The sequence below is a fragment of the Hyperolius riggenbachi genome, chromosome 1 (genome assembly GCF_040937935.1).
Source record: "Hyperolius riggenbachi isolate aHypRig1 chromosome 1, aHypRig1.pri, whole genome shotgun sequence".
NCBI classification, from domain to species: Eukaryota; Metazoa; Chordata; class Amphibia; order Anura; family Hyperoliidae; genus Hyperolius; species Hyperolius riggenbachi.
Genome location: NC_090646.1, coordinates 549,824,386 through 549,839,682, shown reverse-complemented (window position 1 = coordinate 549,839,682; position 15,297 = coordinate 549,824,386). Strand labels below are relative to the sequence as shown.

The 15,297-nt window shown below is 41.5% G+C and overlaps 1 protein-coding gene across 4 annotated transcripts in view; it reads right to left on the bottom strand.

The window, feature by feature from the left end:
* The window catches only part of MCC (MCC regulator of WNT signaling pathway), a 476,123-nt gene that overhangs the window by 84,419 nt on the left and 376,407 nt on the right, over window positions 1-15,297 (bottom strand). For all 4 annotated transcript variants that reach the window (XM_068247285.1, XM_068247291.1, XM_068247296.1 and 1 more), the window contains 3 exons: window positions 3,601-3,747; window positions 2,632-2,721; window positions 2,380-2,528 (listed from right to left, as the gene is read on the bottom strand). In XM_068247285.1, the coding sequence (XP_068103386.1) occupies window positions 2,380-2,528; window positions 2,632-2,721; window positions 3,601-3,747 (386 nt within the window). The remainder of the gene's footprint in view (window positions 1-2,379; window positions 2,529-2,631; window positions 2,722-3,600; window positions 3,748-15,297) is intronic.

Here is a 15,297-nt window from a genome sequence, read left to right as displayed (position 1 = left end):
TTGCGTGGAACACTGGCCTATATTTTATTAGTCGCTAAGAAACGTAAACCAATTAAAAACTGTTGTATCCAGGGCACAAAATGCATCAAATGGAAATCTTTTATTGGGCTGGGGGTTTCCATTTATGAACGTGTAGCCAGCCAAGTAACATCAACATTCCCTAGTTAATGCTTTTTGAAGTGCTAGGTGGGCAGAAGGTTCTCATGGAATCAAGATTAGGTAATACTAGCATCTGCCGTTACAAGTGAAAGCTCCAAAGGCAGATTTTTACATTTTTTAAACAGGACAAAGTTGGACAAAATGTCCACATGGCAAAAAACTTTGGTGTCTAAACATTTTTTTACAGTTTGGTTATGTTTTCATTAGCTGCCCACAAAAAAAAACTAAGGTCACAATTACAAAGAGTGTAAGGTACTATAACTCAATCGCTTTTCTACTTCAGCATCGTATCAGAAAAATAAAAAAAAATAAAAAACTGCAGTAATTTTAACTTCTGTTAGGAAGTATAAATAAAGTAATAATAAAGGCATTAGTGAAGATATCGGGAAGCAATTAGAATTATGAACACAGTTAAGATGTTCTATTTGAGGTTCCAAAGAAAAAATCTTTTGTAATTTCAAATACATCACAAATATAAAACCCAAACGTGTCTCCTGAACTGTACATTTCATTTGATATTGGTTTTAATATGTCAAATCCTCATATCTGCAAGATACAGTACTATGAATTTGATAAAATGAATAAAGCAACTTAATTCTGGCCAACTCATCCAAAAATGCTAGATAGGTCTGGTAACACTTCTGGCCAAATCCCCACTGAGTGCTATTTTATGAAAGTGGCAACTGCAGTACAATATTTACAGCCTCTTCATATAACCTGTGTGGAAGACTGGATGTGTGTTACGCACAGAAAGGTTTGCAGAGGGTGAAATGCTTTCCAAACAACTAGAATTTCACAGCCCTAGTTTAGCACGTTCAGATGGAAATTATCAGCCACTACAGCTGGGATATATTGCAGGCTGGACGGTAATGGCCCTATGAGCCAGCTGGAATAAAATTATAATGAAAAGGAGTGCCCAAAATACAAAGGTGCTAAGCCCTTGAAATAAACCTGTCATGATATAACTACAGGCAGGGATATACATTTTTTTGCAGTCTCCAATAACTTGGTTTCACCATTTAGTGAGTCAGAGACGCACACAAGGCTCCAGGTAGGATCTCTCATGCGGGTGCCTGCATGCTTGTTCCAATTTAATAACTCTGCCAGTTCTTCAGCTTCTATAGACTTGTCTATCACTGGAAGAGTCAAAAAGAGCAGCTCTTGTATTTCTGCCATGAAAGCTAATGTGGTTGTATTTAATCAGCTTCTCCTCCAGTTCATGCCAATATCCCGTCTTTACTATTCAATCTTGACCGAGCTCACATTTAAGACTTATGCTTAAAGAGAATGAGTAGTGCTTGCAGAGAATGAGTAGTGATTTTTTATTTTAATTTAAAGAAGTACTTTAGGGGGTAGAGGGAAAAAAAGAGTTGAACTTACCTGGGGCTTCTAATGGTCCCTAGCAGATGTCCTGTGTCCGCGCAGCCACTCGCCGATGCTCCTGTCCCCGCCTCCAGATCACTTCTGGAATTTCCCACTTTAAAAGTCGGAAAACAACTGCGCCTGCACGTCGGTGCCCTCACTCCCGCTGACGTGGCCAAAAGTGTATTGCATAGTCCCAGTACGGCCTGCACCTGCGCAGTACGCTCCTGGTGAGGTCAGCAGGAGCGGGGACACGGCCATGCAGGCATACTGGTTTTCCAATTTTCAGTCAGACTTTCCAGAAGTGAACAGGAGGTTGGGACCGGAGCATCGGCGAGTGGCTGCGTGGGCACTGGACATCTGCGGGGGACCATTAGAAGCCCCGGGTTAGTTCAACTCTTTTTCCCCCCTACCCCCCTACAGCAGAGTCCTTTAAGCAGGTTAATATTAAAAATAGGTTTTTACATTTTTAAAAATCAAGTAAATGTTAAAAACCAGAACCGAAAATTAGATAACTCACGTGGAACTTAGATGAAACTCAGAGAAAAGATGGATCCATAGAGTAAAATAGGCCATAGCTATCAGTCTGGAGGTTTTTGCATTAAACGTGATAAGGAAATAAAGCAAATACGCTAAAACTGCTTAAAATATCCATCAATTTAGCATTTCTATGTCAACAGGCGGCTTGTGGATGACAAACAAGAGATGTGTGGAACCTTTGCTCTCGCCTTCAGCGCAAATGTATAGTGCCTCTCAGGAGAAGATCAGTCCATACAACTGTTTTTTGTTTTTTTTTACTTTGGTGACTGCTGAAAGGAACACAGCCTCAGAAACATCACATTGTCTCACAGGATGTACCTATTTAATCTCTCCGTTTCCACCTCAAACTCTCGAATCTTGCTCTCAGAGATGGCAGAACCATGAGAGTAAAGTGTCTGGAAGATCTCCTGTATGTTGGAACAATCCTGCAAGGAATGAGCCAGGTGTTCCGCCACACTGCTAGACACCTGTAAAAAATAAAGGATTAAAAAGATCAAATCAATAGGAATAATGGTCCCACCTCATCAACACGTGCACATAACATCAGCTGTTTTCTCATGCTCTGCTTACCCCAATGCTGCTGATCTCAGAGCCCAGCACAGGCCGCTCTGTAGATGAGGACTCAGATCTGGTCTTAGACAACTTTACCCGCTCTGCAATCTGAAGAAGGTCAATAGGTATATTATACAAGCTTAGTACTGCATTTTGTTACAGAGCTAAACCTGATTACAAAACTATTACAACACAAGATTTAAATCGGTGAGGGGAATATAATCAGGAATTAGTTTCCCGTTATGTGAATGGCAGCAATACCTCAATTCAATTTACATGGAGAAATGTAAATCATCAGTATGCTATAAACATATTCGTATGCATTATACTAGGTGTTGATTAATGGGCTTGAGGTTGAGGCATTCATTAAGTCACCGACACATTGTGGCACCAGCAAGTACTTCTTCTAGACCTCTTACCCCATGTATTTTATCTGCTATAGAAAGGTTGTTACTGCAGACTGGTAAAGCCAAGGCCCTCTGAATCACAGAAACCTGCTGATGCCAAGCAGTATTGATTGTTTGCATTCAGTGACTTTAACCATTGCTAAACAAGAGGAACATAAAAGGCTCATCTGATATTTTCCAAAAAGTGGCTTGATAATTCTCAAAAATCTGGGCATCCATTTCTGTGGATTTATGAGTCAAAAGTGCAGCTTTTTGGTCCACTATAGTCCCACTACATCTAAACTAACATAGCTTACCACAATACCCCACTTCCACCACTGGCAAACATGATAGTAAAGTAACCTACATTCCATTTGAAAGTGAATTTTTACATATGTGTAAACTGACCCTTGAACTAACACATTATGCTATCAACATAGTTCTGTTGTAATCCAAAACGCTTTCCCTAGCATAACAGATCCGTGCTTATTGACATTGTTATAGGTCTACAGAGTGCAGGTAATCTAATACTATAACACTTACAGCTAAAACCGAGCAGAAAACACACAAAACAAAAACAAGCAGCCACAGAGGAGCTCACCTTGGCTATGGGAATGTCATTGCTGCTGCTGCTTGTGCTCAGCTCTCCAGTACTCGGGTTCACCGGTCTACTTGCAGATGTAAGGCGCCCAGGACTGGAGGGACCAGAAGCCTGCACACTCTGAAGCCGGGTCTGGAGTTCACGCACCTAAAATCAAGAAAATAAAGAAATAAAAAGTCTCACTTGTATGCATATTATCATTCACTCTGACCTTGGAAATTGTAACTAGTTGGACAATCTATCTGGCATTTGCTGTCATTTTGCTTCTTGAAACTTCAAAAATACATTATTGCAATGCAGACATTTTTCTTATTACAATCAGACAACAACAGGAATTAATAAAGGGTATCAGTTTTATTTACCGGAAAAAAAATAAAATAAAAATAAATTATATATATATATATATATATATATATATATATATATATATATATATATATATATATGTATATATGTATGTATGTATGTATGTATGTATGTATGTATGTATGTATGTATGTATGTATGTATGTATGTATGTATGTGTGTATGTGTGTATGTATGTATGTGTGTATGTGTGTATGTGTGTATATGTGTATATATGTGTGTGTGTGTGTGTGTGTGTGTGTGTGTGTGTGTGTGTGTGTGTGTGTGTGTGTGTGTGTGTGTGTGTGTGTGTGTGTGTGTGTGTGTGTGTGTGTGTGTGTGTGTGTGTGTGTGTGTGTGTGTGTGTGTGTGTGTGTGTGTGTGTGTGTGTGTGTGTGTGTGTGTGTGTGTGTGTGTGTATGTATGTATGTATATATATATACATACATACACATACATATATACACATATATACACATATTATACACATATATATATATATATATATACACACACACACACACACACACACACACACACACACGTGTGTATCATTTTTCGTGTTCCAGTCCGCAATATCGCTATTGCAGATGGGAGCGTGTAAAAAGGATGAGCTTGGCAGGGCTGCGCAGTTGCAGTGGCCCCTCGACTTAGTCGAGATACGAAACGGAGCAGAGGTGGGGAACGGAGGATCGTGTAGGCTCGGCGTGGGACAGGATGGCTGCTGGGAGCTTGCAGAAGCCCCAGATAAGTTAAACTGTTTGCTTTATATCTATCTTCAGTTCCGCTTTAAGCGCACAAACCCAAACATTACGCATTAGTAGCCCCATCATTTGCAGATGTAACGAGCCACTGAGGCGCTCTCATTAACCACTGGTCCAGGAACAATTTTAAGCTAGTCATTTACGAGCCAATACTAGCCCAATTTCACAAGTGACCAACTGCTTATGATCAGGAAGAGATTGAGAAGAAGTATTCAATTGTTATCCTTGCACCTTGAAATATCAACCAGATTTCAGAATGAATAGAATTGAAAATCAAACGGTTAATGAGCAGGTAAATGTGGTGCGCGAAGTGTGGGCAGCTCAATAGACTGCAATATAAATTTGCTGCCATGGGATGCCAGGGTGTTGTGGCATGAGAACCGGGAAAGTGTTTGGCTTCAGTAGCTGAAAAAAATATTTGATGCCAGTGATAATGGAATGGAGTTTGGCTACAGTGCAGCCGAATTTACATCTGGTAAGGGGCGATCACTTATCGGTAGGAAGGTTAGTGTTAGGCGTAACAGGACCAAGGTCAGTAGGATGATTAGTGCGTTAGTACTTAGCAGACTAGTGTAACTAGAGTAGGCTATCTAGGCTAGTGTAGCCAAACGTAAGCTGCTGCTTATGTATTGTAGGTACTAGATAGTACATTGTCAGTAATATAAAATTACAGATTCTATTAAAATAAGCATCATCTTGTACCCAACTCACTAGCGTATATAGAATACATACACTCACCAGCTTTGTACTGCTCCATGCAGTACAAAGATATGGAGTGTCGGCCATCAGGTGAGTGGTATAATACAGTCGAAAGTGAGTTCATTACTACTAACAGCATTGCAAACAGTCCTTCATTTGTTGGATTTCACAAAATTATTACTTAAACTGCAGTATAGTAAAGTAACCACAAGATGTCACTGTCTAAGTTGCTGTGATGATCTCTACGATGTTGCGATTTCCGGTATTCATTCTGTGTTTCTCTCTGTTCTAAGTAAGCTGCATTACCTGATGGTAGTGTATGATATATCTCTGCATGTTTTCTTCAGCAAACACCTCTAACTTGTTATACCGGGTGCCTATCTGCGTGTACAGACCACTCTGCTCTATCATCATCATCTGTTAGCAGCATAAGCAGACCTAGTGTCTCTGTCAGTAGCACAAGTGGTCCCTAGTCATAGTAGTAGCAAGCGGTGGCAGTCTCTGTCATTAGTTCCAGTACCAGTCAAGATTACAATCAATGTCCTCTTAGCTCAAACTAGAAAAAACCCTCCACCCCCTAGATCAGCCTTAATTCTTAAAGAGGAGCTGTAAGCCATACTATCTCAGAAAAAAACACATATATAAGTAGATAAATACTTGCTCTACTTACATAACATATGTATTGTACTGTCCACGTTTTGATTTTAGTGATCTTTCTACAGTAAAAAAAAAGAGAAAATCCTTCTTAGCATTTCCCATTTTAACTGTGGCTATTTTGAAGCCAATCCTGATGTCATTTCCTTCTTTTCTCTCCTCTGCCTGATTTGCCCGCCCTTTACTATAGAAAGTGCATTGTCTCAGCATGAGAAATATTGGCCAATCAGAGAGGAACAAAGGTGTGGGAGAGGAAAACAGGAGGGAAAGCGGCTTCAGCTGATCAGACTGCATTAGTTAAGTCTGAGGGGAAGTAGAGAAGCAAAAAAGGACAACCCAGCAAGCCTTGCAACGTCCTTTTTGTGTACCAAATTTTGTGTGTACCAAATAAGAGTAAGGTAAACTGGGGAATGATCATTTATCAACAAGAAAAGTAATAGTGATTTTAACTTTTGTATTGCCTGGTTAGAATCCTTATTACTTGTATACCAGATAAAAATAAAGAATTGATTTTTTATTTTATGCCCAACAGTTACACTTTAAGATTAAATAAATTTACTCATTGGAGTATATCACCTCCTCTGTCACCAATAAACCAGACAATTTCCTTGGCACCTGGAGCCAGTGGTCGCCTCCCAAAAGTTGCCTCCCTTGTGGTGTTAGTTTTTTAAAGTGAACCTCCAAACTAAAAATCTACTCAGCAGCACCGAAAAGGCTTGGTGTTTAACAGTTTCACAGCATTAGAACTTTGTTTTTCTTACCTAAGCCTTAATTTTAGCTGCGCAGAAGCTAAGCTCCACCCCATCAAAGAAAACTGCCCAGGCATTTTTCCACTGATGCTGTGCAAAGCATGATGGGATTTCCTATGTTGTTCTCATTGCCTAGCAACTGGGAAGGGTGATCAGGACACAGGACAGTTGGAACTGTGTCTCATGCTCCCTGTCACCTCCTTTCAACCTAACAGATGGCTGCCCTCATGAAATCGAACATTTGCCTGTTCTTTTAAAACAGGGTGGATAAGAGATTATATTACCTATCTTTTTTAATTAACATAACTAATGTAACTTAATGACAGTATGTTTGTTTAGGCTGAAGATCCTCATTAATGTCTTACCTCCCCAGGATGACATAACATCTGGTTGTTCCTGTGATTTACATATCTACTAATATGACAGATTGTTTTTGTTCTTTTGATTCTCATATTTTTTGATTTTTCTTTTAGGTCATGTTTAATATCTACTCGTTAAGGCTCGTTTTATACTGGTCTATTTGTAATAAAAAGAAAGTTGAAAAATAAGATTACAATCAACGTCAGTGGTGAGAAATTACAGGGGCACATTTTGAGCAGCATTGGAGGTTTGGAATACTATATCTGTTTCCACCTATGCACTTTAGAGTCACACAAAAGGCACCTGAGCTTGGCAAAGTCAGTATGGTACCCTTGGCTGAACATTTAAGAGCTACTGATTTATAGGCCTCAAGGTGCAGGCAGAAAACTACATACACACAGTTAAAATTGTTAAACAATGAGGGATGTGGGGGAAGCACCGTAGACTTTGCAGACACATTTAAACATGCTTCATAGCTCTGTACACACTGCCGACAATGAACGATTATTTGCTGATGTGATCCGTCATGTTGGTTGTTCAAAATGTCTGATCACCATTATGGATCGCCGTTTATTGTTCCATTGAGCTGTCATATGCGATAAATATTTTTGAGCGAGAGCTGTAAGAGCAGTCGTTCACCGGATGTTTTGCATGGTTCTTACGTTCTACTTGTATAAGATTTTAACATATCTTTACAACCAAGTTCAGGTTTCAGCTGATTGTTCGAATCTGTTTTCCAGAATCTCTTTTCTGCCATTGCAAGACTCACCCCCCCCCCCCCCTTCTACCCTACTCTGATTTTACTACGGTAACTCTGAGCAGCTCTGCAGAACATAACTGCTATATAAACCAAGTTAATAAAACAAACAGAATTTTTATAGCAGCCTGCCACCATTTCACCATGTTATTTTTATAAGATACATTATATCACTTTTTCATTCCTGTCTTGTGCTGTTTACAAGTTTTATTTCCCAGTCCTCAATTAACCGTGCGCGGTTCTAACAATGGTCTGCATTTACTGGGAAAACTAATGAATAATTAAAAGTCAGGACATAATAAGAGAATATGATTACATTGGAGACATGTGTTTGCTGAGGTCAGAGAAAGCAGATTTCACACTGAATGAGTGCGGTTTAGTCAGCCACTGACATAATACAGATAAGGAGTTGGAAACAAAAGACAGAGGAAGCACCCCCCAGCAATTAGCCATCTTCAGCCTGATTAGAATTATAGCTCCTGACTTTGCACTTGTGTGGACCTTCAGCTCTCATCAGTCACATGAACCCCTGTGATAAGAGACTGGCAGGCAACCAGAAAAGCCTGCCTGGAGGAACTGTGACTGATGACAAGCTGAATTCACTCTAATCTCATAAGTAATGGATTGGAGCCAAGGCAGAGAAAGGAGAAGGCTCTGTGGGTGTTAATAGCTAGGTGTAATAAAGCCAGGTCTGCTAGTAACTGCCATCTTTATGTGGCTGGGTACACACATAAAATATATATCATTAATGTCAGAAGAAATACGAGGGAATCAATCTCAGAATCAATCCGTCCACATGACTAATCCCAGAATCATTCTAACCGGGGCTCATATTACAGAGGCGGTATATAAATGGAGAGCTAGTAATAGGAGTCACAATGTTTATTTATTGGACACATCTCATATTGCGGCAGACATATTTTCTATAATGCTTTGTGCCACTGCCAACCATTTATCCACTGTCCTGTATCTCACAGCAGAAAACATCCCATCCTATTCTATTTTATGGGGGATTAAGGCGAGTCAGTAGATATTAGTGGCATTTGACCTACCATCATGAAGCGTAGTCACGTCCTACGCTTAGTTATAGACCCCATTGATAAAGTTTTGTCAGTAGCTATTTTTAACGCCCCACCCAAGCAAGCCCCAATATATTGCACTGCTAAAAAATCTTTGCCTGCAGCCACATTCACTCCACCTCTCCACTCCAGTATTCTAAATGTTATTGCTCACTCACTAAATGACCTTCTACTGCAGGAGCTCTAAGAAACACTGACTGCAGTCTCCTCCTACTTCCAGGTGAACTTGGGTCATAGAAGCATCCTTTCATTATGACAGATTGAGAAAGAGAAATGCAACCTTACAATTTTAAATATTAAAATAGCTATGTAACTATGTACGTGGCTTGAACCACTCTTTGCCATCTACTTAAAATGTTTCCATCTGCAAACATCATACAGATTGGATGTTTTCTGCCCCATTCTGCATAAATTCTAGATACTGCTGTTCATGGCCGTTCAAGGTTCGGCTCAAGTGGGCACCTACAGTAGCCTAAGTGTTCGTAATAAATAAAATGCTCAATGACTGTACATATATCTATGAATGTATTATCACACATGCATAACACATCTTCTGTATCTTTATCATTTACAACCAACTGGCAAAAAAATAAAATAAAAATAGTCAGGTGATATTTTATAACTTTGATCCATTTATACAGGTCCTGTGTAAGTTGAGCTTATAAACACGTACGTTTGAAAGCATAATGCAGACAATTTTTACAAGCATTCATTAGACTATTATGCATTTTGTAAAAGAAAAAGTTCAAGTATTTGCAAAGTAACAAAGAAAGCTACTGAGATGGCTCAACCTATTCAATAAGAATTATGTGGTATAACAGAGGCGCCAAGTAGAGTAAAATTAGTTCAAATTGTTAAAAAGAGGGAAGTGGGTGGACTCACCTCCCTTCTGAAAAAAATGGCCAGACAACGGGCAGGTTACTTCAAGTTTAGAGTAACATTTATTATGAGCTCCAAAAGTGCAACGCGTTTCACGGGTAACAGTCCCGCTTCTTCAGGCAAACAATTTTTGGAGAGAGCAAAGTCGGGTCAAGAGCCAGATATAGCGCCTCTGTGACACTGTGTGATCTGGCTCTTGACTCCACTTTGCTCCCTCCAAAAATTTTTCAGAAGGGAGGCGAGTCCACCCACTTCCCCCTTTTTAACAATTTTAACTAATTTTACTTTACTTGGCGCCTCTGCTATACCACATAATTGTTTAGTCCACCCTTGGTGGAGGGGTGTATCCCTATTTCCTTCTATCTACAGAGAGCGACTTCTTAACCCTGAGCGGGGTCAGGTTACAATTCTCCCCGCCTGCTTATCCAGTGGTTGCCTTGGAGGCGACCCGTCCTTGTGAGTATAACCATTGTGTGTGTTTGCATCAGACATCACCTCATTAACATACTACACCATATCGGGCTCTTGGTTCGCCCCCTTTCTTTCAAGCTATTCAATAAGAAGTCCTTGAGCGTGCCCTTAGTGGCTGCAGCTCTTGAGCGCTTTGAGTCCAACAGGAGAAAAGCGCTATACAAATGTTAGGATTATTATTATTCTTATTACCTGTCTGAAGTTGTCCATGCTAACTAGGCATTAGGGATGATCAATGAGATGCAAATACTTCTGAAATTATGCAAATTGGTATACAAATATACTGTATGCAGCTTGAAAAAGGACCAATCAATTGAAACCAGAGTTTAAATTGATCGGTCTATTCTCAATCTGCATCAACTGAAAAATGTGCATCTCTTTGATCATCCCTACTAGGCATGAGCAGGCATAGTCAGTCACTCTGGATCTACACAGTGGCCAAGCATGTCTTTATGTTTTCCTGCAAATACTATATTATCTTTAACAAAATTTTTTCCTTTGCCTACTTTATTCAAAAATAACATTCCACCAAATGCACAGTAAAGTGACCTGAACTGGGAATATAAACAGTCATACAAACCACAGAATCCAAATTGGTCAGACACTAATTAACCTACCAGTCTGCTTTTGGATAGCAGAAGTGAACTGAAAAACCCTGAGGAAAATCAAGTAAATGCCCAGAAACTCTGCATAGAGAGCGTCTCTGGTGGGGAGCCCAGCGCATCAAAGTCACAGTGCCAACCACTAAGCCACACTCTTGTCACACTGCCAAGTCATTCTCACAGGCAGGGCTTGCCTGGAAGATCACATTTATTTTATCTTTGACCAAGTGATTCCGTCAGCATTACACTATCTGCTTGATTCATTAATTAATGTCTGGCTTAATAATTCATTAATCTCTGCACTGAGGCCTTGTTCACATGGGAAGCTTTCCTTCTATGATAAAATAAATAATGATGCTGACAAGTGTACACTTTCATCATAGGACTGTGACCATGGCAGGGATTAGAGTGCGAGCTCCTCTGAGGGACAGTAAGCAATATGACCTTGTAGTCTGAAAAGCTCTGTAAAAGCTGTTAGCAATCTAAAAATGCATAATAAAAACTAATTAAACAAACAAATAATGTTAACCTACAATTTGACATTCAAGGGTAAGAATGATCTACTCTGTTTTGTAAGGATTAAATTACGTAACGGAACAGGTCATGACTTAGGACAATAGAAACAGATGACTGACAGAAGCCTCATACACATGCTAGATAAAACTCAAGACAGCTGATAACTACCTCTGCAGAGATTCTAACCTGTGTACAGCATCACCCAATGAATGATGTGATGTGGTTACAAAACCTTATCAGATCTGGGGCTTATCGGAACAGCTGAATTCCGATTTCACCGAAAATTTCGCGTTCCGAGTGCATTTCTATTGAATTAAATGGTGCCAACTTCTGCGGTCAATTGTGAGGCCCCCTTACCTGCTATCATCACCATCACCAATTTGGCATGTATGTTAAACAGATGAGTAGGAATGTGGTAAAAAAACATTATTTTGTGAAAAGACCTTATAGTTTTCGAAAAATTTGATTTATTAGTTTCATAGGAAAATGGTTTTTAAACTGTGTAAAATGACACTTGCTGCAGAACAGGGCACTGCATTCCGAGTTCAGTATACATATTGTATACATTTCATGAAAACAGAAAGTGTGGGGTCCCCCCTCTTGAGCCTCCTTAACCACTTGTCCCCCACGCAGGATGGGATAGCCAGAATACGGAGCCCCGGCCGACTGGGGCATCGCACCCTGAGCTATACCAGCCCGCATGGTCCATGGTATGGGGGGGGCTCTGGAGGAGAGGGGCGACCAAGCCTTCCCCTCTCCCCCGGAGCCCTTGTCCAATCCATGGACAAGGGGCTCTTCCCCACCTCCGCTGCCCCAGGAGGAGGTGGGGGCCGCCAAAGTCCTGGGGGGGGGGGTTCATGGCGGCATCTGGGGGTCCCCTTTAACAAGCGGATCCCTGGAGGCCCGCCCCCTCCCCAGTTGAAATGGGTATAGGGGTACTGAAGTACCTCTTACCCATTTCCGCAAAGAGTTAAAAAAAAGAAATAAAAACACAACAACGAAAAAAGTATTTTATTGTTCTAAATTAACCAGGGATACTTACCTTGCGATAATCCCACGCCAGAATCCTCAGAAGTGGTCCCACGCCAGTATCCTCTTAGGAGGTCTCGCACACCCACTGATCCTGCCGCACTCCTGGGCTAAATGGCTGTAGACAGCCTCTGCAATCTGTACTGCGTAAGCTAGAAACACAAAAAATGTTTTCTGATACAACAATTTTCGGCAAACCGTGCCACAAACAAAATGGTTGCTGGGGAATCCCCGTTCCCCAGAGGCCACCTCAGAGTGTCAGAATGAGCGTTATTTCACATGAATGGGTGGGTCCAGGGGACCAGGGCACCTCCTGCTCTGGTCACCTGGACCCATCTATGTGAAAAATGGCTTGTTTCACCACTCTAGTGTGGCCTGCAGCAATTGGGGATTTCCCAGCGGCCATTTTGTTTGCATCACTATTTGCCGAAATTTCTTGTTTCTAAGGCTAAATTTTCGTGTTCCCAGCCTATACTATACAGATGCAGAGGCTGACTATGACCATTCAGTGGCGGGAGTTTGTTGGTGTGGGAGGGTGATGAGATGTCCTAGAGGATACTGGCGTGGGACCACTCCTGAGGATAATGGCGTGGGATTATCGCAAGGTAAGTATCCCTGGTTAATCTAGAACAATAAAGGACTTTTTTCGTTGTGTTTTTATTTATTTTTTCATCTTTTTGTGGAAATGGGTAAAGGGTACTGTGTACCCCTATACTTATTTCTGCTGGGGAGGGGGCGGGCCTCCGCTTGTTAAAGGGGACCCCCGGATGGCACCATGAACCCCCCCAGGATGTCAGAGGCCCCCACCTCTTCCTGGGGCACCGGAGGTGTGGAAGAGCCCCTTGTCCATGGATTGGACAAGGGCTCTGGGGGAGAGGGGAAGGCTTGGCCGCCCCTCTCCCCCAGAGCCCCCTCATACCATGGACCATGTGCGCTGGTATAGCTCAGGGTGCGAAGCCCCCACGTGGCCGGGACTCCACATTCTGGGCAGCACGGTGGCGTATATATACACACACACACTGTACAGCGCTGCGTAATATGTCGGCGCTATATAAATACTAAATAATAATAATAATAATAATAATAATTCTGGCTATCCCAGCCTGCATGGGGACAAGGGGTTAAGGAAGCTCAAGAGGGGGACCTCACGCTGTCTGTTTTCATGAAATATATACAATATGTATACAGAACTCGGAATGCAGTGACCTGTTCTGCAGCAAGTGTCATTTTACACAGTTTAAAAAAACATTTTTCCTATGAAACTTTAAAATCGATTTTTATAAAAACTATAAGGTCTTATCACAAAATTTACGTACAGCGGCTTCACAATCAACCACGGAATTTAGCACTATTGACTTCAATGTAAAAGCAAATTCAGTACTCGGAATTGCCGAATTTTCGAGTTTTCAATGCCTACTCTGAACTGCCAAATTCCGATGGCAAACTCGGAATTCGGAATCCGAGAGCTCAGCCCTAATCAGATCTCAGTTTCCTTTTTTTATTGTCGGTAAACTTTTATTTTTATGTTGTGTTGTCATTCCATTTGTTGTACTCAATGTAAGTGTGAATGACTGCTGTGCTCCTGAAATGTTTGTCTTGCTGATAAGGGGCTCTGCTGACCAGAGCTGGATTTCTGGAAAGGCTACAAAGGCCTGGGCCTTGAGCAGCTGTAGCCAAGGGGGCACCTGAACATGAAAGAGGGGTTGCTACATATAAAAGCAGAGGCTGAAAATGGGGATTAAGCACATGAAAAAGGGAAAATGATGCCCAAGGGAGCATTTTATAAAAGAGAGGGGCTGCAGTACATGGATGACACACATGGAAGAGGGGGCAGCACATGGAATGGGAGGGGCAATGCTGCACAAGAAAGGGAAGCCACAACATAATTGGCCCAGGGGCACAAGAAGTATAAATCCAGCCTTGAGGCTCCTGACGCTAAAAATCATGCATTTCACATTTTTATTACATGACCAGAATCAGAAAACTACAAAGACTGTGTTTGAGGGTCTGAGGATGAAGCTGCTGTCCGTGCTTGAATTACAGTGTATCGTCCAATGTTCAGATTGCAAGTGAGAGGGCACAGACTGAGGCCTATATGCAATTCACTTTTTCTCCTGAGTTTTCTCCTAGGTGTTATTTTCTCAGGTTTTCATAAAATGTCTTTTAAACCACCAGCAAGCAAGAAAATACTTAAAGAGACACAAAAGCGAGAAAAATTCTTGCTTCAGAGCTCATAGTTAGCAGGGGCACGGCTGCAGCCCTGCCTCTAGTCGCGTCTATCAGCGGCGCATCACCGCCTCTCCCCGCCCCTCTCAGTGAAGGAAGACAGAGGGGCGGGGGAGAGGCAGAGATACGCACTGACAGATGCGCATGGGGCAGGGCTGCGGCGGTTAGCCCTGCCTCAACCAGGAAGAGATCCCCAGCTGCCCGGAGGGGATTTCGAGGGGTAAGGGACCCCCGTTTAGCCGCGGGATGGCGGCGTTTTAGCAGGGGCACACATGCCCCTGCTAACTATGAGCTCTGAAGCGAGATTTATTCTCGCTTCAGAGTATCTTTAAAATAATTTTGATAGTACTTTTTCACCAACATTTAGGTTCTTTTTCAATTGTAAAAGGCTTAAAAGTTATTTTGAAGATAAGATGAAAATTATCTCCTAGGAGATAACTCAGGTGAAAGAGTTAATTTTTCATATGGGTTTGATTCTCTCAAACAAGGACTGTAGAGATCTAGAAAAAAAACATTTGTGTCTGGAATAGTGCCTAAAGAGTGCTGGCTAGAATACGTGTAATCTAC